The sequence below is a fragment of the Esox lucius genome, chromosome 17, assembly GCF_011004845.1.
Source record: "Esox lucius isolate fEsoLuc1 chromosome 17, fEsoLuc1.pri, whole genome shotgun sequence".
In the NCBI taxonomy this organism is placed as follows: domain Eukaryota; kingdom Metazoa; phylum Chordata; class Actinopteri; order Esociformes; family Esocidae; genus Esox; species Esox lucius.
In genome coordinates, this window is record NC_047585.1 from 29,295,159 (window position 1) to 29,318,292 (window position 23,134).

Here is a 23,134-nt window from a genome sequence, read left to right on the forward strand (position 1 = left end):
GAATGAAAAATAAAAATGCCGAAATGTAGTTTACATGTGCCTCAGTTTGTCAATAATATAGGAGAATGTAGAAGGGATCTATAACTCTACCAAACATTTCAGCTGTCTGACATCTCTCACCTCGTCCCCCATGTGGGGCAGGTACTCAAACCTCATGGGAGGGCAGAACACCTGGTTGTGCATGTCCATAATCTTATGCTTGTCACTGCGAGAGTCCAGGTTGTCCACAGCATTCTCAATTATATCCAGGCCCTCGTGGCGACTAGTCTCCAGGTTGTACTCGGCTGACAGGTAGGTCCTAAAGGTACGCGCAAGGCTGGCATGGTAGCCCAGATCACAGCACTACAGAGACACAGAAAATGCACTCATTATGGCATAGTGTGATAATGTATTTAGTGTGACTAGAATATAGAAAAGGGGTTCATCATGACCTGACTGTAAGCCTACAAGGGTCCAGGACTTTCAAGATCAGGTCACATTTCTAAGAACATTAAGGCCCTAATTCCAAACAACTTGACAAAACAGTCTGAGTCAATGCCCTCATTAAACACGAGTCAATGTTATAAATGCTGTCTTCAGTATGCAAAACATTCTGTAAATCCTTTCATTTTAAATGAGCATGTTTCTAACCTGACCTCCAGCATTAACTAAATTCCAAATTAGATGCTGCTACGGGTTAACAAGCAGAAATAGATTAATTGAATACTCAGATTTAGAAGAGCAAGCACAGTAGGACACCTAGGATAATTAGCTCGACCATGGCATTAAACTGCATAAACTAACCTCATTACTGTAGCCAAGAGGAGCAGAGCGGTGACAGGGTTTGTAGAGGCTGAAGGGGCCAGAGTCTGAACACTTTGTGAGTCACTAAATGCTCTTTAAAAGACAAATAGGAAGTTGTGTTCAATTTTAATGATAAATCCCCATCATTTAAAAAAAATTAAATTAAATGATTTTGGATTACAATATTTGAATTCTGCTTTTAATCCAACAACTCCAAATTGTACATGCGCAAATAGCTAACACATTAGGGTTTACTGCCTTGCTCCAGGGAAGAAAAACAGACCTGCCGCCTCTTTGTGACAACGTGCAAAAAGGGAGGATGTGGTGAGACAGGACTCCGGATGGTACAGATTTCTATTTCAACAGCCACATCCCATAATAAGCACACTGGCTGGCAGTCATAAGCCCTACGGCTTGATTTCAGCAGGGTCCTTCTATCCTGATTCGACTGTAGCAGGAGAGCTGACAAGCAGAATGTTACTGCAAAAACCAGTATTTCCATGTGTTGTGATGGAAAGGGCTGACTGCATGGTAGTGTGGATGTCAGTTCTGATGTGTGGTTCTTCGTGACTGTTCCTGTGTGGCCCGACAAACAGGCCTCTATCCCCCCCGCCCAGCTTGTGGCAGCCCAGTGAGTCATGGTACAATCCCTTTCCTTGCATCATGGCAGGATTCGGGGTGATATGGCCTCTTTTGCTTTTCGGACACAGGAAGCCGCTTCAACAATGTGACCAGCACAGAGACACAGCCATCAATCAGCTGTCCCTGTCTGGCGGACTCTGTGCAGCCTACCACCCGTTTATTTAAAAATAAAATCCTGGATTGCTGTCTATGTTATTGCCACGAGTGTAGCTAGCCTCAAGCCTCAGCATTCAATTACCCTCGACCCTGACCTCTCCTTTGATGAACATATAAAATATATTTCAAGAGCTGCTTTTTACCATCTTCGGAAGATTCCAAAAATCAGAAACCTTTTATCAATGACTGATGCAGAAAACCTAGTCCATGCTGTTTTTTTACTTCTGGATTAGATTACTGCAATGCTCTTCTCTTCGGTCATCCGGATAAATCAATAAATAAACTTCAATTAGTGCTGAACACGGCTGCTATGATCCAGCCGTATGTACACGTAACCTAAGATCGCAAGATGCAGGCCTTCTAATCGTACTTAGAATTTCTAAACAAACAGCCGGGGGCAGAACTTTCTCTCATAGAGCTCCACTACTGTGGAATGATCTGCCAATTAAGGTTAGAAATGCAGACTCTCAAACTTTCAAGTGTTTACTAAAGACTCTCTACAGCATGGTCTATGATCTCTACAGCATGGTCTATGATTAAGTGCAGTCTAGCCCAGGTGTGTGAAGTTGACCAGAAAGGCTTGATACTGTCCACTCTTGCTGTCTCACCAGGTGGGCTCTCATCACCACTGGGATGCCCTCTCTCCAATGCCATTCAGAGGCTTTTGGACAACTGGCTAGTTGTCTCTCCGTTGCGCCCCTGCAGCCATTTGTGTAAACCCTGCTGGCAATACTTGGCCCTCATTTCAGGGTGGTTGCAGGTGGTTGGTGTCCCTTTGGTTGATGCTTGGCAATGTACTGTAGGTTGTCATTGGACCCCCCTGTCTCAGCCCCAAGGTATTACACTGCTAAATTATAGTGCTGGGGAGTAGGGTCAGTTCCCTGTCTTCACCATAAATCCTTATAAATCTAAGGAATGCACTCTCTAAATGTTCCTTGTCTCCTGCTCCGTTTAAACTTAGGGGGACATGAGGTCTTGGCCCACACCTCCGGAGTACCAGGCTCTAAAGACTCGTTGCTGTCCCTGTCTAAAGTCCTCCTGGTTGTGTTGCAGATCAAGACGATACCTGACGATTCCAGCTGCCAGTCTGCTGACCACCCCCACACACCCCAGTTTCCCTGTCCTTGTCCATCTGGTCATGCCTCTGACCTGGATTAGGTTTAATAGACTGAACACAGCCCACATGCATTTATTAATTATTACAACTCATACTCTTAAAATGAAGAGGACTGGTCACCCCCCCAAGTCTGGTTCCTCTCCAAAATTATTCCAAAATGTTTTTCATAGCCACTGTGCTTCAACACTGTTGCTTCTTGGAGTTTCAGGCTGGGTGTTTTAAAAAAGTACTTTGTGAGAACTGCTGAAGTAAAAGTTGATTTATAAAAGATTTGAATTAAATCCCATGCATAATCCAAATGTGTAGTAGTGTTTCCCTTTCATTAATTTAGTAGCAGTGGGATAAACACAAAAGACTAAAAATAAAGCACAGTAGGTCTATGGAGAAAAGTTAATGAAGCTGTAAATTATTAATTTTAAAGCATGCAGAAATGCAGGAAATGTGTGCTAAAATAACAATAACAATTGTTTCCTTCAGCTCAATGAACAATTTTGTAGAATTGCAGGGAAATAGCTTTACATTTTCATTCACCCCATTGCAAAATTAGCTAAATGTTCTTTGTGGTCAATAGGAAAGCCTCTTGGTCAGAGACTGTGCCATTTGCCACACCCACTAACACACATCCCAACTCCCCGACACGCTAACATTGTCACTGCTGCTGAATATGTTTTGGGTGCTATCGTCCTCATAACCACCAGGTAAAACCACCTGTGGTGAGATAATCCCTGCCAACCACACTGGCCACATATCTGCCTGTATATACATGGCCATCACCCAGATTGTGGCTAGGGGTTCATTCCTTTAGCCATTAGTGGTGTACAAAAGCAAACACACCCCACTAACCAACCGTAATCACAGACTTCCCGGGCATGCAGGCTTGATCTGGGTTGTGTTGGCCTTGCATGTGGGGTTGTGATGGTCAGTGATTCACCAATGTATTTTCTGTCAGCCCAGACTGTGTAATACTCTGCCTTTATATTTCTCCAGTGGATACTTTGGAGTTTATGTTACATACAGTTACATGGGAAAAAAGTGTGTACTGCGTTTGTAAAAGGTGAAAAGTCTGGTTGTGTTGTACATTTGAGGAATTACAGTATCTCACAAAAGTGAGTACACCCCTCAAATGTTGGTATATTTTTTAATGTGACAACACTGAAGAAATGACTCTTTGCTCCAATTTAAAGTAGTGAGTGTACAGCTTGTTTAACAGTGTAAATTTGCTGTCCCCTCAAAATAACACAACACACAGCCATTAATGTCTAAACTGCTGGTAACAAAAGTGAGTACACCCCTAAGTGAAAATGTCCAAATTGGGCCCAATTAGCAATTTTCCCTCCCCGGTGTCATGTGACTCGTTTGTGTTACAAGGTCTCAGGTGTGAATGGGGAGCAGGTGTGTTAAATTTCAATATGGCACCTCATGGCAAAGAACTCTCTGAGGATCTGAAAAAAATTATTGTTGCTCTACATAAAGATGGCCTAGGCTATAAGAAGATTGCCAAGACCCTAAAACTGAGCTGCAGCACGGTGGCCAAGACCATACAGCGGTTTATCAGGAGAGGTTCCACTCAGAACAGGCCTCGCCATGGTCGACCAAAGAAGTTGAGTGCACGTGCTCAGCGTCATATCCAGAGGTTGTCTTTGGGAAATAGATGTATGAGTGCTGCCAGCATTGCTGCAGAGGTTGAAGGGGCGGGGGGTCAGCCTGTCAGACCACATGGCGCACACTGCATCAAATTGGTCTGCATGGCTGTCGTCCAAGAAGGAAGCCTCTTCTAAAGATGATGCACAAGAAAGCCTGCAAACAATTTGCTGAAGACAAGCAGACTAAGGACATGGATTACTGGAACCTTGTGGTCTTGTGGTCTGATGAGACCAAGATTAAATTATTTGGTTCAGATGGTGTCAAGCGTGTGTGGCGGCAACCAGGTGAGGAGTACAAAGACAAGTGTGTCTTGCCTACAGTCAAGCATGGTTGTGGGAGTGTCATGGTCTGGGGCTGCATGAGTGCTGCCGGCACTGGAGAGCTACAGTTCATTGAGGGAACCATGAATGCCAACATGTACTGTGACATACTGAAGCAGAGCATGATCCCTGGGCCACAGGGCAGTATTCCAACATGATAACGACCCCAAACACACCTCCAAGACGACCACTGCCTTGCTAAAGAAGCTGAGGGTAAAGTTGATGGACTGGCCAAGCATGTCTCCAGACCTAAACCCTATTGAGCATCTGTGGGGCATCCTCAAACGGAAGGTGGAGGAGCGCAAGGTCTCTAACATCCACCAGCTCCGCGATGAGTGGGGTGGAGGAGTGGAAGAGGACTCGAGTGGCAACCTGTGAAGTTCTAGTGAACTCCATGCCCAAGAGGGTTAAGGCAGTGCTAGAAAATGATGGTGGCCACACAAAATATTGACACTTTGGGCCCAATTTGGACATTTTCACTTAGGGGTGTACTCACTTTTGTTGCCAGCAGTTTAAACATTAATGGCTGTGTGTTGAGTTATTTTGAGGGGACAGCAAATGTACACCGTTATACAAGCTGTACACTCACTACTTTACATTGTAGCAATGTGTCATTTCTTCAGTGTTGTCACATGAAAACATATAATCAAATATTTACAAAGTGAGGGGTGTACTCACTTTTGTGAGATACTGTATGTAAAAAAAGTGATGGAAGTGTTTTGTTCTGAATAGATCCTGTGTTTCGAGTACTCCCATCACCTTCCTGTCAGTCTGGTTTTCCTGTGGTTGTTTCCACTCCACCTATGCCCTGTGGAAGTAGGGAGCACGTAGAACTGGATGCGTTTCAATTGAGTATTTGTGAGTGCGTGTCAGTGTCACCCTGGGTCATGTTTCAGCATCAGGGCGGTGTATGACAGTGACAGGCAGACACACACAGAGCCACGCTCCGATCCACATCTCTCAGCACAGCTCCCTTAAAGGAGCCTCAGCCAGCCCCCACAGCACTCCCAGCCAACCCAGATAGATTAGTACATGACAAAGAAGAACAGGGAGACGCTAGTGTTGAGAAGAACAGCAGGAAGGCATTTTGACTGTCAACATTGATACGTTCCCTTGACAGGAAGTCATCATTCATATTCCAAAACAACCCAAACAATGCTTGTTGGGTGGTAGCCTACGGAGTGAATGTATGAGACACAAAATGGAGGTAAACATTTTCAGTCAAACTAACAGAGCAGCGTGTATCGCCAGAGCAAATGGGCTGAGATAAGTGAAACAGATGGTGAGAATATCTAGTGTAGCAACATTAAACCAACAGTAGACAATCCTAGCTGAGACACAAACAAAACTGTGCCTATCACATACTTACATCAATCATATCAGAGACATCGTGGATGTAGTATTTCGCCACAACGGCGTTTGTTGCTGCCAGGTTCAACAAATAGTCGTTGCGGGCTTTTGTGCACTTCAGCTTGTTTTCAGAGTACTTTGCTTGTCTCTGGGGGAAGAAGAGAGGAGAAAGAGAGCAAATTAAGTGTGGGGAAAAGCGGTCCATGAAATTAAGCAACACTGAGTTTACTAAATGAGCCACAGGATTTCTATGCAGCCTGATGGCCTGGGTTAGTGATGGCAGGGACGAGCTCAGAGGGATCCACTGTAAGAGACGTCTTCAACAAGCTCCCTGTAGACGATAGCAGCAGCATAACTGGTCAGCCCAGACTGTCCTTTCACATTCCCTCCCTCCCAGCCATTCTGTCTGTCTGCTAATGCTTGAGCAACAATCTCCTCAGCCCAGATGTGAACAATGAAACAGACACACAATACTTTTTCAGTGCTGTGTGCCCCGCTAACAATAACAGACTCACACAGACTTGTACTCTATTGAGCTCCAATTGTGCTCACACATACTGCGAACATAACAAATGATGTACACAATGTATCAATGCGACATAATCCATAAGAAGTTTACATGTCTCGTTGTGAAGTAGATTCAAAGAACAATAAACACACAGCTTAAGACTGTGCAGTCTTTGTTGCTATGGTTATCTAATGAAGCATCTGTTCATTTGCCTGAGGATTCAAACAGAACTTTGCTCCATATCATTCCAATAATTTTTACCCGTGTGTTCAGGCTTTCTGGAACCATTCAGAACAGTCAGAATGTGTTTGCTTTCTAGACATCGTCAATGAGGTATTCCCCAACCAAAGGTTCTTGGGTATGATGTTTGGCAGGAACAAGGACTTTAATAGCCAGGCAATCTGCTTGTGGCATCCTGCAGGGAAATATTTTTTATAACAAAGTAGTCATCTGCTGTACACGTAGCATCTATAATGGATGTTAGCAGACCGATACATAACAGTATCCTCAATAACTATTAACTTAAATGAAAGGACAAAAAAACATGACATAATATAAAATCACAAAATTATAATAATCTGAAACTAATCTGAAATGTCAATTTTCACAATGAAAATAGTACTTAAAGAATGAATAAACTGAATTAGACATAAGCCCTCCCTCAACTTCTTTTGGCAGGTAACTACGAAGATTGAACAAGATTGCAATTGTATTGTAGCATGCAAAATCAGGTCACTATGTAGCAAAAAAGACAATTCCTCGCTAGAGCAAGTTATAAATAGTGTGAGGGATTTATATGTTTCTCCTGGCAGCTTCTCTGTAGATGACAGCCTAAGGAGGTAGGAAAGCTGTCGTCCTTTTGATTCTCTAAGCTGCACTGATAATGGAAACACATGAAAACTTTCCTCCTGAAAATTCAGAATGAAATAATGCTAGTTTGTCTGAAGTACAGTGCAACAGACATGATTCTGAGTCATGGACAATGTTGAGGATAAAATGTTAACTTAAAAACAAACAACATTTTAATCTTACATTTTCATTCAGAAAATACCTCACCGGGCATGATGTTTTCATGACCTGATTGGTACTTTTTTCATTTTCTTAACTGCCATGAGTGATAGCTGGCCATAAAGATTGATAGAGGACGCAGCTCTTTCATTGTATAGTGTGCCATCTAGCTATCCATTTCTATGGTGGCACAGGTCTCTGGTGAGTGAGATAGGTGTAAAGTCATGAATCAATTAAACTACCCTATCTCCTAGCAAATCATTTTCTGACTTAGTAAATATGAAGCAAATGTAGGGATAAATGCATTGAAAAGAGGCCGGCCATCAGTTAAATTATAAAACGCTGGAAAAGAAGACTGAAGTAAAGTTTTTTGGTGCCTGGAGCTATGCCTAACATAGTTTCTATTCTCTGGGTAATCTGTAGCGTAAAATGTTTCTCACATCCCTGAAGGCTACATCCGGTATCCACAGAAAATAATTACCACCCCTCTGTTCACCTACAGTATTCCTGAGGAACCTTTCCTATTACCAATGGTAAATTCCTACCAGTCGAATTCCTTACCAGTCGGGATGAGCAATACAATGTGAAATATGGTCAAAATTCTCAGAGCCTCACATCCTGTATCCTCTATCTTCACTGTATGATCTTACTTAATGACTAGGCTGAAAGTGTACAGCAGAACCTGCATAAAAGCACCAGCAGTCAGGAATATCATTATGCTCATCAAGCCTTAGTGTCATCCTCACCTTCTCCTTCATCTTCTCGATCTTTCTGACGGAACTGCGTCTCTGGGGCCGGTCCTCGTGGCGCAACAGGTTGACGTTGAGGTCACCAGACTTAATGAACTGCTTCTCCTCCTGCTTCTCAGCATCCTTCAGCTTGCCTTCAGCACTGATGCTCTCCGTGTGGTACATATGGTAGGTCTTCATCACCTGGAGGAAAAGGAGGACGAATTAAGGACGAAGATGGTCTGACAATATCTGGATATACGATTCATAGCAGACTTCACACAGACAGAGTAAGAAAATGGAATAAGATTGACATATCTTATTTGAATCTTTTGAACTTGACATTAAACTTGGTTTATTTTGTAAAAAACATAATGAGGGATTTGATCCATGATGGGAGGGGACCAGTCTAGTCACTAGGACAGAGAACAGGATCACATCAGTATTCACATGCGGACCACACCTGCCCATGAATATGCAAGACAGGGCCAGGCTGGGCCAGAGGATTTTAGCCAAGTCTCTCCCTCGGGCACACTCAGCTTTAACACAAAGCCCAGGGCATCAAAGCCTCTTTATCTCATGTCCACAGACCAGTCTGCATCCAGAAATCTTACAACTTGATGTGGAACTGCATGATAGCCTTCCTTTAACTGTGACACACATGGAAACTGATATTTCCTAATTTGTTGGCCAACTCAGTGACTGTACTCACATACACACTTAGGTGTACATATACACACAAAACACACACACTGTGAGGTGTGTGTTCCTACTCCCCAAAATTGCCAGCAGATGCTAGTCAGATGATGTTTTCAATGAAGAGCTGATTGAATCGGGAGGAGGGGGGGGGCAGCATGTGGTACTACAGCTTAAATCACCTTAGCCAGACTGGGCACAGTTACAATCCTAATCCCCTCCAACACACATTCCCCTCATATCTGGATTTTTAAATCAGGGTGAACTGTTCATCACCTAATTTTTACTTCTTCCACAATAGTCATGAAAAATAAATGTGGAACAGTAGGTAACTGCCCCCACTTGTATCTTTTCCCATCTAAGTTTAACAAAGACAGATGGCTGTACAACATGTAAATTAAGTCAATTGAATGTCGAAACATCCCCGCTGGGAGCGAGAAAAGGTAAACAGCAGCAGATTTAGGAGCCACTATGCATCTATATTGAGAATCCTGCACTTGTGTATGCCCTCATATCTTTCGTATGCCCTCACACTAGCATTGAATGCTCCCAGAAAGAGGGACCATTAAATGCTGGATCGGCACTGAATATATAATCATAATAACTGGGGAAGCTTATCCACCCAAAAAGGCTGTAATAATATAGACCATCTACTGTTTGACTCCCTAATGATTAGACCCTCCCTCCTGTCTAACTCTATAAGGGTTAAACCCTCTCTACTGTCTAACTCTATAAGGGTTAAACCCTCTCTACTGTCTAACTCTATAAGGGTTAAACCCTCTCTACTGTCTAACTCCATAAGGGTTAAACCCTCTCTACTGTCTAACTCTATAAGGGTTAAACCCTCTCTACTGTCTAACTCTATAAGGGTTAAACCCTCTCTACTGTCTAACTCTATAAGGGTTAAACCCTCTCTACTGTCTAAGTGCTTGAATGTATTTTCCTACATTTTCAGGAGTAAAATTCACATTGTGTCATATCTTGCCAGTACATGAAAACATGAAATCTATGAAAAATTCCAATGTGGGCTTATGGATTAGGTTTAGGTTTCATATTTAGGGTTAAGGAAAATAGTTACATTTACTGTTAGGTTTATGGTATACATGTTAGGGGTTGGGTTAAAATTTTAGCAAAGGTTAGGGTTAGGTTTAGAGTTTCAAGTATTTAATTATACAAATACATTTGACTTCTTTTAAAGTCATGAAAACATGGTGTGTGTGTGAAAGAGAGAGAGAGGGAGAGAGAGAGAGAGAGCGAGAGAGAGAGAGTATACTGCATGTCTACATTGAGGCAATAGCCCGGGGTTGTTTGATTTAAAAACATGCTCTCTGTTTCTGCAGAGGAAAGCAATGATCATATTCCATTTTGGAAATACAGACAGACATAATTTTCACTTTAAGTAAAGCGTGGTTGCAGAATTTTTATATTAATGCTGAGACCTATTTGATATTTTATTCTGTGCATGCGCCTGTTAATTAAAACCAAATGTATTTGTAGTTAATCAATTGAAAACTATGAACATATTGTCTTAGGGGACTTATCCAAGAAAAACCTTCCACCTGCTGTTTTTTCCCTGTACCGTGGCCCTCAATAACCCCCCATCCGCCCTACGAAGACTAACAGGACTATACAAACCACATCAAGACAACTCCCAACAACTAACTGGGAATAAAATAACTGCACTACACTACTTCAAAAACAAAAGCGTCACTCCTTGAATACAGATGTATGCATTATCTTCAACTTTAAATCTGTAAACAATTATCTAAATTACCTCATACGTGTTTAGAGTATAGTGTTGTGCATTTGTTTATGAACAATAGTGCAAAGCATGTTGTACACAAATGTATGTCAACTCAACTAGATTGTGTGTAATAGGTTCCTGCTGCGCGTGATGCCTACCACTAACAAAACCCTTACACCAAGTAGAACTCTTGATTACTGTAACAGGGAGAGACTGAGCAAACAGACACATACAGTGGGGAGAACAAGTATTTGATACACTGCTGATTTTGCGGGTTTTCCTACTTACAAAGCATGTAGAGGTCTGTAATATTTATCAAAGGTACACTTCAACTGTGAGAGATAAAACAGAAATCCAGAAAATCACATTGAATGATTTTTAAATAATTAATTTGCATTTTATTACATGACATAAGTATTTGATCACCTACCAACCAGTAAGAATTCCGGCTCTCACAGACCTGTTAGTTTTTCTTTAAGGAGCCCTCCTGTTCTCCACTCATAACCTGTCTTAAATGCACCTGTTTGAACTTGTTACCTGTATAAAAGACACCTGTCCACACACTCAATCAATCACACTCCAACCTCTCCACAATGGCCAAGACCAGAGAGCTGTGTAAGGACATCAGGGATAAAATTGTAGACATGCACAAGGCTGGGATGGGCTACAGGACAATAGGCAAGCAGCTTGGTGAGAAGGCAACAACTGTTGGCGCAATTATTAGAAAATGGAAGTTCAAGATGACAATCAATCTCCCTCAGTCTGGGGCTCCAAGCAAGATCTCACCTCGTGGGGCATCAGTGATCATGAGGAAGGTGAGGGATCAGCCCAGAACTACACGACAGGACCTGGTCAATGACTTTAAGAGAGCTGGGACCACAGTCTTAAAGAAAACCATTAGTAATACACTACGCTGTCATGGATTAAAATCCTGCAGCTCACGCAAGGTCCCCCTGCTCAAACCAGCACATGTCCAGGCCCATCTGAAGTTTGCTAATGACCATCTGGATGATCCAGAGGAGGAATGGGAGAAGGTCATGTGGTCTGATGAGACAAAAATAGAGCTTTTTGGTCTAAACTCCACTCGCCGTGTTTGGAGGAAGAAGAATGATGAGTACAACCCCAAGAACACCATCCCAACCGTGAAGCATGGAGGTGGAAACATCATTCTTTGGGGATGCTTTTCTGCAAAGGGGACAGGATGACTGCACCGTATTGAGGGGAGGATGGATGGGGCCATGTATTGCGAGATCTTGGCCAACAACCTCCTTCCTTCAGTAAGAGCATTGAAGATGGGTCGTGGCTGGGTTTCCAGCATGACAACGACCCGAAGCACACAGCCAGGGCAACTAAAGAGTGGCTCCGTAAGAAGCATCTCAAGGTCCTGGAGTGGCCTAGTCAGTCTCCAGACCTGAACCCAATAGAAAATCTTTGGAGGGAGCCCAAAGTCAGTATTGCCCAGCGACATCCCCGAAACCTGAAGGATCTGGAGAAGGTCTGTATGGAGGAGTGGGCCAAAATCCCTGCTGCAGTGTGTGCAAACCTGGTCAAGAACTACAGGAAACGAATGATCTCTGTAATTGCAAACAAAGGTTTCTGTACCAAATATTAAGTTCTGCTTTTCTGATGTATCAAATACTTATGTCATGCAATAAAATGGAAATTAATTACTTAAAAATTATACAATGTGATCTTCTGTATTTTTGTTTTTGATTCCGTCACTCACAGTACCTGTAAGTGGGAAAATCTGCAAAATCGGCAGCGTATCAAATACTTGTTCTCCCCACTGTTTAGGGTGTTTTATTTATGGCAACATAAGAGGAGGAAAGGACCAACCACTCTCCAGGTGGATGGCTGCGTCATCTCTGGGACCACCTCACTGTTGTGATTTGGGAGGAATGGGGGCGGGTGCTCGGAGGTTAGGCAGTCTCTTCCCCTTTCTTCCCTTGTCTGTCACTCTCCCTTGGTTCTTCACATAGATTGTGCAGAGATGCGGTGAGAGCAGCATTGTGTCCCTTTGCCCTCCTGACCTTAATGTCTTCCACTTCTTCCTCACCTTCTTCTTCAATCTGCTATATCATCTTCCACAGCCCGTGCTTCTGTTTTGACCTGGGGCTGATCCGTCGGTGCCTTTAAATACCCGCCCTGATCATTTCCTGATGGGAAGCAGCTGGGCAAAGGAGGGGCTCACCCTGTTTGCTGCCTCCGGAATGTTCTGGAATCTGCCAGCATTTCCCCTCTGGGTCATTGGAGCGACACTGATGCAGCAGATGAGGTATGTGTAAATCTTCTTGGAAAATACAGGCAATTCTGATATGACTACCACTATTACCTTGACAGTCAAATGAGCACCTCACCATGAAACCGGAACAATGGTCATGATTTGGACACAGATGCTGTTCAGAATCACAACACTGAGAAGGTATGTATAAGATTGGACTTCTCATATCAGACCCATGTTTGAGAATGAGTGAGCAGAACATCTTCACAACTTCAAATTTTTATTTTTTTTAAACCACTGACAGGATGGCAAACTGCTGAATTCATTAGGAAAACTGTTGTGTACTGTGGCATAGTTAAAAAAAACAACTGAACCAAGACAACTGCAACTGGATGTTTTGTTGCTGTACTGTCAGGATCAGAGCAGCCAGGTGAGTAATTGGCTCTGTTATCCACTAAAGAGATTGCAGGCCTATGCTTTCATTTTTCATTTCGGAATCACTACAAATATGTCAAACCACAGGCATCAAGCCTTGAGCCCACAAATCAATATCAGTCTCAGTAGAAGCATCAGAAAAATACTTTAAACAACATTTGAACAATTGCTTCAGCCTAACACTTACATATCTCTCTTTTGTGTTAGTGAATGTGAAAGGGAATCACAAGAGATTTCTGCTAAATGCAATGCTGTGTGAAGCCCATAAGATCTCTCATTTGATTACCTGAGAGCTTCTCTAGGAGGTGAATTGCTCCATTGCTTTTTTTTGCCCCTTGTTTCTCAGCTGCCAATTTCCACAGAGATAAACAATAACAATAGTGGACACCACAATAATAATAATTATCATCAACATCAGGGCAGCAGGATAATAATCTTTTCCTCTGTCTGTTTCCTGATGTATTTGGACTACTCTGGCTGTGACCTTGAAATGCATACTTCAGCTAGAGCAAACAGCCTCCACCAAATCTCCCCCGGGTAGGGGCCTGAACACCAGCCACTTAAGAGTAAAAACGGTCTCCATCTCATTGATAATCGTCATATCTCTGTCCTCGTGGGGAAAACTAGGCAAACTCCAAGAGAATCCAAGCTTTTGCTGATAGAGCCGTGAGCTGTCATATCTCTCTGCTTAGAAGATGTATAGAAAATGCTGTGGAAGACCCAAAGACTCTGTCTGCATCTGATGACAGCATTTATGTCACTTCCTTGAGTGACAGGAGGAATACTAACGAAGTGCTTTCAGACAGCTTTCTTGGGTCTTTTACTACATTGTCTGTCTTCATCTTGCCCAGTTTCTCCAGATTTCTTTATGACAATTTTTTATAGCAGTCTCACAAAATACAGTATCAATGACCTTTTGGACAACACAAGATATTTTTGATAGGAGTATAACATTAGACAAAACTACCAAACAGAGTTTTTTTGTGTTCAAGGAAGGTGCAATATAAATTTCATATTGACCCCTTTTCTCTATGTGAAATAAAGAGAAATAGGTAGTTATGCACACAAAGTATAGGTGTACCAGTGATTAATTCATTGAGAGGTACTGTAGGACCCTTTCTCTTGCCGCCATTGGGTGCCCTCTTATATCTTGCATCTATTTGGGAAAGGTGATACATATACAGTGCCTTGTGAAAGTATTCGGCCCCCTTGAACTTTTCGACCTTTTGCCACATTTCAGGCTTCAAACATAAAGATATAAAACTGTAATTTTTGTGAAGAATCAACAACAAGTGGGACACAATTATGAAGTGGAACGAAATTCATTGGGTATTTCAAACCTTTTTAACAGATAAAAAACTGAAAAATTGGGCGTGCAAAATTATTCAGCCCTCTTAAGTTAATACTTTGTAGCGCCACCTTTTGCTGCGATTACAGCTGTAAGTCGCTTGGGGTATGTCTCTATCAGTTTTGCAAATCGAGAGACAAATCGAGAGACTGAATGTGGCAAAAGGTCGAAAAGTTCAAGGGGGCCGAATACTTTCGCAAGGCACTGTATTTTCTGTTAAAACTTGATCTTTGCTTGGTTGTTGGTACAGGCTCTGTGAAAAATAATAAATAAAATAATAATACAATAAATAAAAATGTAGTGTTTTTATTACATTTCAATCATATTTAAATAATTGTAAATATTTTAGCTTTCAAATAGCTCTGTTAAATGGTTTACTACTTACTTCCAAAGGTACAATACAAACTACCAGCAACTGAGGAAAGAAGAAAGTCAATTGAATAGGAGCTAAAAGGAGGGGAAAGCAGACAGAAGGGAGTGTTGTGGCTCTCTTTGTATTCTCAGGATTTTTTCTGATTTAGTTTTTGTCTGATTTTGTCTTTGTTCTGGTTTCGGTGCTTAATCTTGATTTTTTGTTTATGTCAAAAATATGTCTAAAAAGTACAGGAAATGATTCATCCAAACTAATCCTGTAGAAATATGCTCTTAAGCTATAAACCCTCTCATCAGATGTACTGGCCAAATCCAGCAATTCAAAGGTTCCAAAGGATGGACATTAAACAGTACACTGTAAGTCATCATACAAGAGTGTCTGTAATAATTCCTATCTGGTTTGTTGCTGGTCTGTTGGTAGTAATGAGGAGTGACTGGAAGCTGCATTAAGGACATTTATGAAATTGCTCATCCAGTAACAGATAAGCACCCACTTAGAAACAGACTGATAGAACTATCAAATACTGATGGATAGACTGTATGGAAGGGGAAATTGCAAATAAGTTTGGATGCACAGCAGACTGGAATACGTTAGTTAAACAAAAACGTAAACCAAATCAAAAGGAACTGTAAGTACAAAAAAAATACTTAGGTTGGCAACATGCTATGGCCATTTCCATTTTCAACATATTTAATCAAGCCTAGAATAAACCGGCTCAAAGACCTTGCAGCAACCCAAGAATACCAAAGCATTCTTTAATGGTTCAAACAGAAAACAAATCAGCCAGCGACCCGTGCTTTGAAAACTTCTTCAGAAAATGTATGTTCACCCAAACAGAAAGTTATTTTCCAGAAAACAAATTAACCACATAATTGTATCATGCCTACAGGGAAGGGCAGCCTATCTTCAGGCTATACTCAAACCCTTCATTCCTGCCCACACTCTTCAATCTGTCACCTCTGGTCTCTGGTCCATCCCACCGCTTCGGGATAGCAGCTCCAACTCAGGACTGTCAAATCTAAGTCTTGGTACCCAATTTTGAGTATCTGAAATACATCCATAATTTGGTGTATACATTTTTATAAATTTTTTTTGCTGACTGACAATTTATTGAATAAAATGTAGTCATTATTATTGGGTTGTGTGGTTGTCCCACCTAGCTATCTTAAGATAAATGCATCTGTAAGTCGCACTGGATGTGAATGTCTGCTGAATGACTAAAATGTCATTGTATGTTGCATAATGATATGGAATACAGGAAGTGGAATGGGCTGGCACCTAGGCTATCATTGCTGTGCTTTCCTTACTTCTCTGCCCACCAGCCATATCTTACAGGCCCCTAATTTAGTCTCACCTGATCTACTGCTCATTTGTGTGTCAAAGATGGACACTGGCAAACTGCAGTTGATCTAGAACATTTTGGCATGTACAGCCCTTTAATGATATGCATGTGAATTTCTCCCGGATTTGAGGAGCGAATGTCTACATTACTTCTGGTCTTTGTGTGAGTTGTAGATGTTTTCATTGGAATGCATCGGTTCAAGAAGTAGCTGCACACACCTTGCATCACAACAGGGACTGTGAACAGACAGATACAGAAGACCTGATGGTGTAGGAAATGGTGGTGATGAAGTTGTCACTGCTTTAACCATGGGCCCAGCTGCTAGCACCTAGGTAAGCCTGCTAAGTGGAAATGGTTTGAGCAAACTGGGCCCACTAGGAGAAATGCAATGTTCCTGACCATTTCCTCCTCCCTATCCTCTCCATTTGAGGATTATCAAGAGCACTGCAGTTGAATAGGGGGAGAGAGAGGGAGAGAGAAGGGAAAATAGAGCTGACAAGCAGACAGACGGGCAGGGAGAGGGAGTCTGGGGGCTATATGAAGGGATGCAACAAGAGGAGAGAGGGATCAATTCTGACATCGGAGGGAAAGATGGAGTTTGTAGTACTCACAGTATAGAGTTCGTTTGTCACTTTTACCAGCTCCTCATGCATCTGAATTCCAATGTCCTTGCTCTGAAAAACAAAAAGTTATACAGAAGTTGGAGCCAACTTACCAATTTACAACAAGAATGTAGGTGGGTGCAGGGCATCACTAAGTAATAAAAATAGCAATTAATGTCCTGTATCAACCAACTGCCCAGCAATGATTATTCAGGGACTGACTGGTTATTAGACATGACAGCAATTTAAGATGGTGCACATAGAGAACAAACAGTATAAAGATTCAACACATTCATGTAATGGATGGACAGAAAAATACAGTATAAACAGGTGATGAATAGATTCATGTGATTGACAAACATTTGCAGAAAAGGCTATATAAAATAACTGTGTTGTATTGCAATTTTCCAAAGAATGTTTGCTCATCTTTATCAAGGGATTTAAAAAAATTCTAAAAGTGAGACTTTGTTCCTTTGGCTGATCTAGTACGCAATCAACTACAAAACCAATGAATTAAGTACTTCTTCTCTGCAAAGCTTCTCTCTTTCGGTCTGAAGAGGGCTAGGTGCATACTGTTACATGTTCCAACTAGCAAAGCCTCTTCCTGTGACTAACACATGTGTTTAGCTAATGTTGATCTGCAGAGTGTAAAAGCTGCTATTTAGTCTCATCCCTCTCCTTATGACCTGCAACTTCTGATTTACATTGCATCGTGACACCCTCAATAAAAGATTGACCCATCAACTTCAGCCTTTACAGTATGGTGTGACTATTTACTAGACTATATGATGTGATGACACACAACCATCCATTTCCAATACATGTAGATAACACATGTCACTAAGGCTGAAAAAGGGCATGATGGCATGTCACATAGACTTTTCTATAATTTAAAAGGAGCCTTGAAGTAAAATTGTTTGAACCTGTCGTTGATAATTCATTTTTGGAACAGCCTTAGATGGAAAAGAACTCTGATAACATGTTTCAGGATTCATTTTATTCATTAAGATCCCCATAAGCTACAGTACTGCCAAATATTCCACTGTACTGGTGTTTCACACAGGATATAATTACTACAGCATTTACACCTACGCCATCTAACCTAGCTAGTGGTAAAGAGTGGGGAACACACCTGATGCTGAGGTAGCTCAGTGCGAGAAGCTAATTGCCAGCACAGAGGTACGTGTCACAGAGAGCGAGCTTTTGCTACTGTAGAATGTGTCAACAGGGGTGTGTGAATCCCCCACACCACAGCTTATTGTTTTCAGAAGAAACCAGTAGCAACACAAAGGAAATAACACCTTTACCAACTTCGCAGAAGTACCGTTCTGACTAATGTAAAAACCAAACTTTTTCAATTTTTCTTCTTAACGTCCATTGCCACGTTAACCATTTCCACAAAACAACACACACAACACACGTTCAGCACAGCTATTTTAACAGGCATTGATTCACCGTTAACTTCTACATGATGAACCTAAAACAAAAAAATTGGGACATGGAACATTTCCCTGTTCATTAAAATGTCCTAGTCAAACCAAACTGTTCCATACTGTACCCATTCACAGGCACACACACAAAGCCTCCAGTCTCTAATGGTCTACACTGTATGTATACTAAAATTTGATATATGGTCCTTATAGTACCATGTCATTTACGATTTATGCTTGTGCCTCTGATGGTGGCCCACTGTGGACATAAATCATAATGGAGGGTAATACTGTGGAATCAATAGAGCCAGCAGCATTGCTACAATCTTGACTCTACAGCACAGACCAAGAACCAGCACTAATCTCAAAAAATTTGCACCGCAAGACCCCCACACACACACACACACATACTCAAACACACAAATGCACACTAATTGCCACTTCACTGATTGCTTTTAAACTAAAAACTGAAATGTTAACTTGCCCAAACAAACATTTTTGCTGGATGTTGTCTTAAAATAATGGGGGTATAATCAGATTTCATATATGGGACAAGTATTTTGGATGATATCTTTGCTAAAGCTGATGTATTATTCTGTATTTATTGATAGGGATTAAACGCACTGACTCTACACAGAAAGTGAGATTATGGTCTACCTACAGTGAGACTTCCCCTTTCTGGGATAGAAAACATTTGATGTTCACAAACCTCTGCTGAGGATCACAGACATCTCATGATGTGTTGGTAACTCACCTGAATCAAGAAGTCAAGTTGATTCAAGTTTGCTATCTCTGGAATACATCTAATACATGGAGTTGCAGCGGCTCCCCAGGATAGGTTTGAGAACCACAGGAATATATATTAACTTGCTGCATTAAAACAATAAAGCAGTCACAGTAAATCCACAAATGTTGCTCTATCAGGCAATTTATTTTTTATATCTTCCCAAAAAGGCTCACACAGTCCACCACCTTGATGGTTAAGGTATTGAAATGGCCACTAATATATTCCATAGACGTCTGACAAACATTGCAGGTTATCATGCTACCAAAAGTTGAATATCGTTCAAGCTATTGTTAGTGAATGACATGCTAACAAATTAGCTAATGTAAGCTAGCTATCAACACATTTTCTTTAAGGTTGGCACTGTAAGTATTTGATTACAAAGACTCAAAATTAAATAGTTTCTGCATTATCTTGCTTACTAGTTATTTATCTATGCCCGTCAAGTAACAACATGGGATTTCTATGACAATAGGTCTCACGCCCTCTGCCTCTGTCTAGCCTACTTTATTTAAGCTTTGGGTGTGGTTGCTGTAACGGTTATGTATTTCCATGCAACGTGTTCTGGCCTAGGGTATGGTTGTCTGCGGTAAGCCAATAATCACAGATAAATTTTTACTATAAAATCTTTGCTTTGCAGAAGCAGGTAAGTTTGGTTCAGGGACGTAAAACATTCACAATTTTGATTAGATCCAGTATTCACACAGCGGGTCCTTTACAACGTATGAAGTCGGCTACTATGAGGATATTTAGTATACTTATAGTTAGGCCCATAACAATAATTTCTTGAGCGGTGGGGCAGGTAGACCTGTTCTTTCTACTGGTAGCTGTATGAGCTTCTGCAGCACACAACATGCCTCAATGCCTTTGAATACAAAAGTAGTGAGGCCTTGCAAAGCAGTGAACAATCTGTCATGGGTCTTATTCTGCCAAAAAATATATCTCAGTTTGGCTCCCGAAAGACACTTATGTGAAACTGCTTAAGAATCCACCCAAAACCATGTGAAAAGTCAATAGTAACACTAATTCCTTTCTACGTATATCAAAATGAACACCTAATTATATTGTTGTGTCAGGTGAATTGCACTTCCAATAGGGTACATCTCACCTTGCCTAATTACTGAGGGTATGTGAGGTGTAAGAAGAAAATGGCAATTAGCCTTACTGATATTTTTAGGCATTGTGTAGCCTGATATATTTTATGTAGGCTACTCAATGTGCCTTATGCAGAGACATCTAGAAAGTAGATACTGAAAAGGGGCTGGTCAAGTTGCTGCGTGCTCATATCCCTTGATTCCAGCACACAACCCTCTCTCTGCTTATTTGTAACTTAACAGCATCCACATTATTTTGTTAAATAAGGCATATTTTCTTTTTAATGCTCTCTCTCAGTATAAAAAGCCATTATAGCATCTTTCTCAGTTTTCCAGTCTGTTTTATGCTTTTCTGCATTGTGAAGATGTTACATTAATTTGATTCTTTGACTGTTCCTACTAGCCTAAACAGCCTGATTAATTTAAATGTAAAATCAGTCACGTAGGAAATGGCTCATAGCAACCGGAGAGGCCGGCTGACATGGAATTTTCTGAGCTTTCTTTGATTGGACAATGGTTTTGCCCTTTAAAATATAGTGAAAAGAGACACAGAGAGAGATAAATATACAGACAGAGGGAGACAGGTATCCATACATATCTTTGTTGAAGAAAAACTCACAGGGAGGACAGGAAATATGTCTGGTATCATCAGGCATGGAAGAGCCTCGGCCTGAATGTGATAAGTGGGAGGCTCTTTTTGTGTGGAATATGTGAAAGCCTCCTGGCAGCTGGTGAATGGCATTTGTATGCATGGGTGGCTCTGATGTCAGACACACTGCAGAGAATGAATATACTGCAGAAGCACTGAGGGAACAGAGAAGGGGAGTGGACAACACTGATGCAACACAGTAAGAATATGAATATTAGTACATTTCTGTGCCAGCCTTAAACTGTTCTGGATGTGCAGTAACACATTCTTAATGGAGCCGGATTGCATTGTTTGTACCATTTGTCATATCTGTGCACCCCACTGAGATCAAGACGAGTGCATTAAACAGCATTATAAAGCAGGGATTTCCTTGGGTTTTCATCCTGAATGCTGATTGGCTGAAAGCTGGCGTATATGAGACAGTATGCCATGATTATGACATTGCATACATGTACAGTATTGCCAATATAGCACTGCACAGCCAGATTTCCAATATACCACTCCTCCTTGCCAAAATACCATTCCTTAGCATACTTATACTCACCAAACTAAAGCCAAAGCCTACCTAAACCAAGATAACCCACAAGCTGTAATTTCCAATGGCAGGCTAGTGAAGCCTTGAGGGCAAAAAACTACTGTACAGGAACAGGAGGTGGACAAAGCCAATCACAAGCTAGTGAGATCCTATTGGGCAATATCTGGACATTTCACCATGTTTCTTTTATAAAACACTTCTCTGCGTAGTGTTTGTGTAATGATTTCAAAATGGGAAAACACCAGACAGGAAAGCAATGAAATAATGAAATCTGATATTTAAAAAAAAGTCTTTTTGCAGCATTTGTCTGGCAGAGAAATTAACGTTTGTCAGGCACTTTGGCAATGTTTCTTAAGTGATAAAATACAGATTTTGTGACATTTAGGATGTTGGCCTTTAAATAAATATCAGAGTCTAAATTCCAACCTACATTTTTGACCAGGTGGTTTGAATTAAAAAACAGAGAATGCAAAAGCATCTCTTTTTGGACTTTGACACCAATTATCAAAACCTTCTTTTTCGTAGCTTAGTTGTAAAACATTTATTTGCCCTACATGTATTTAGGGTGAAATATGTCTTTATCAAAATTCTTGTGAGACTTTGAGAATGTTCCCACGGTTGAGAGAAACCAATAATGATCATACCAGACAGGAAACCTGGGCAACCAGCACTGATTGACAGAGGCTGAGCCCAGCAAGGGTCACTAGCTGGTGTAGCTCTCACCAGACTCAGAAGCCACGAAACCTCCAACATAGAACAGCTCACAGAGGACAGAGATATTACAACAAATACCTGGGTGTTTTCCCTGGACAGATCAGGTCTAGATGGATTTTTCCTGGTCAGGTCAAAGGTCAGGTCACTTGGTCAGGAAGAACTAATGGCTGTATGTACAGTATGGATAAACTACTATGCGGATATCCAAAATCTTGGGCATCACCGGGACATTCTTTCATGGGCTGCTTGATCCATCCGTTTACTTGACAGCTACAAAGCACAGAATAGACATTTCTATTACATGCTATCCATTGTGACCTCCAGGCCTAGCGGGTGGCTCTGTTCATAATAGCAGCCTGACAAAGGGTTACTTGGGGCACTGTTTTCAGTCCTGGCTGGTGCTCTCTATTACATGTGTTGCTCTTTTTCCCCCATTCACATTCCTGCTGAAACACACAGACACTCACATGTACACACACACACACAAGCACACACACGAACACAGACACAAACACACATGGTAGAGTGTGAGTGGAGGCTGGCACTCTGGGCTCCCCTACAGGAAGGCCTGCCAGGTGTAAACAGGCGTCTCGTGTTTGGGTTAGACCTCAGCCATCTCTGCTATGTGCTGACACAGAGCCAGACACTGCTCACACCAGCAGGGGCCCAAGTGGGGCGGGGTTAGAGGCCAGGGGGGTGCCCTGCTCTACCTCCACCATGCTACTGCACGGCTGCATCACAGGCCACATGGAACTCATTAATGACTCACCAAGCAATGTGCACACATATCGGTCAGCTGGCAATGTAACAGTTCAAAAATAAAAGCCAATTGGTGCACTGAAGATGCACTATAAACAGGGTGGATGATTTTTTATTATTTTCCGACTGATTTCAAAAGCTGGTTTGACTGT

General features: G+C 41.6%; 1 protein-coding gene across 3 annotated transcripts in view; it reads right to left on the reverse strand.

Annotated features, from left to right (window-relative positions):
- The window catches only part of srgap3 (SLIT-ROBO Rho GTPase activating protein 3), a 102,712-nt gene that overhangs the window by 28,267 nt on the left and 51,311 nt on the right, over positions 1 to 23,134 (reverse strand). For all 3 annotated transcript variants that reach the window (XM_020055785.2, XM_020055784.2, XM_020055786.2), the window contains exons 4-7: positions 17,027 to 17,089; positions 8,275 to 8,460; positions 6,032 to 6,160; positions 121 to 342 (exon numbers count right to left, since the gene is read on the reverse strand). In XM_020055785.2, the coding sequence (XP_019911344.1) occupies positions 121 to 342; positions 6,032 to 6,160; positions 8,275 to 8,460; positions 17,027 to 17,089 (600 nt within the window). The remainder of the gene's footprint in view (positions 1 to 120; positions 343 to 6,031; positions 6,161 to 8,274; positions 8,461 to 17,026; positions 17,090 to 23,134) is intronic.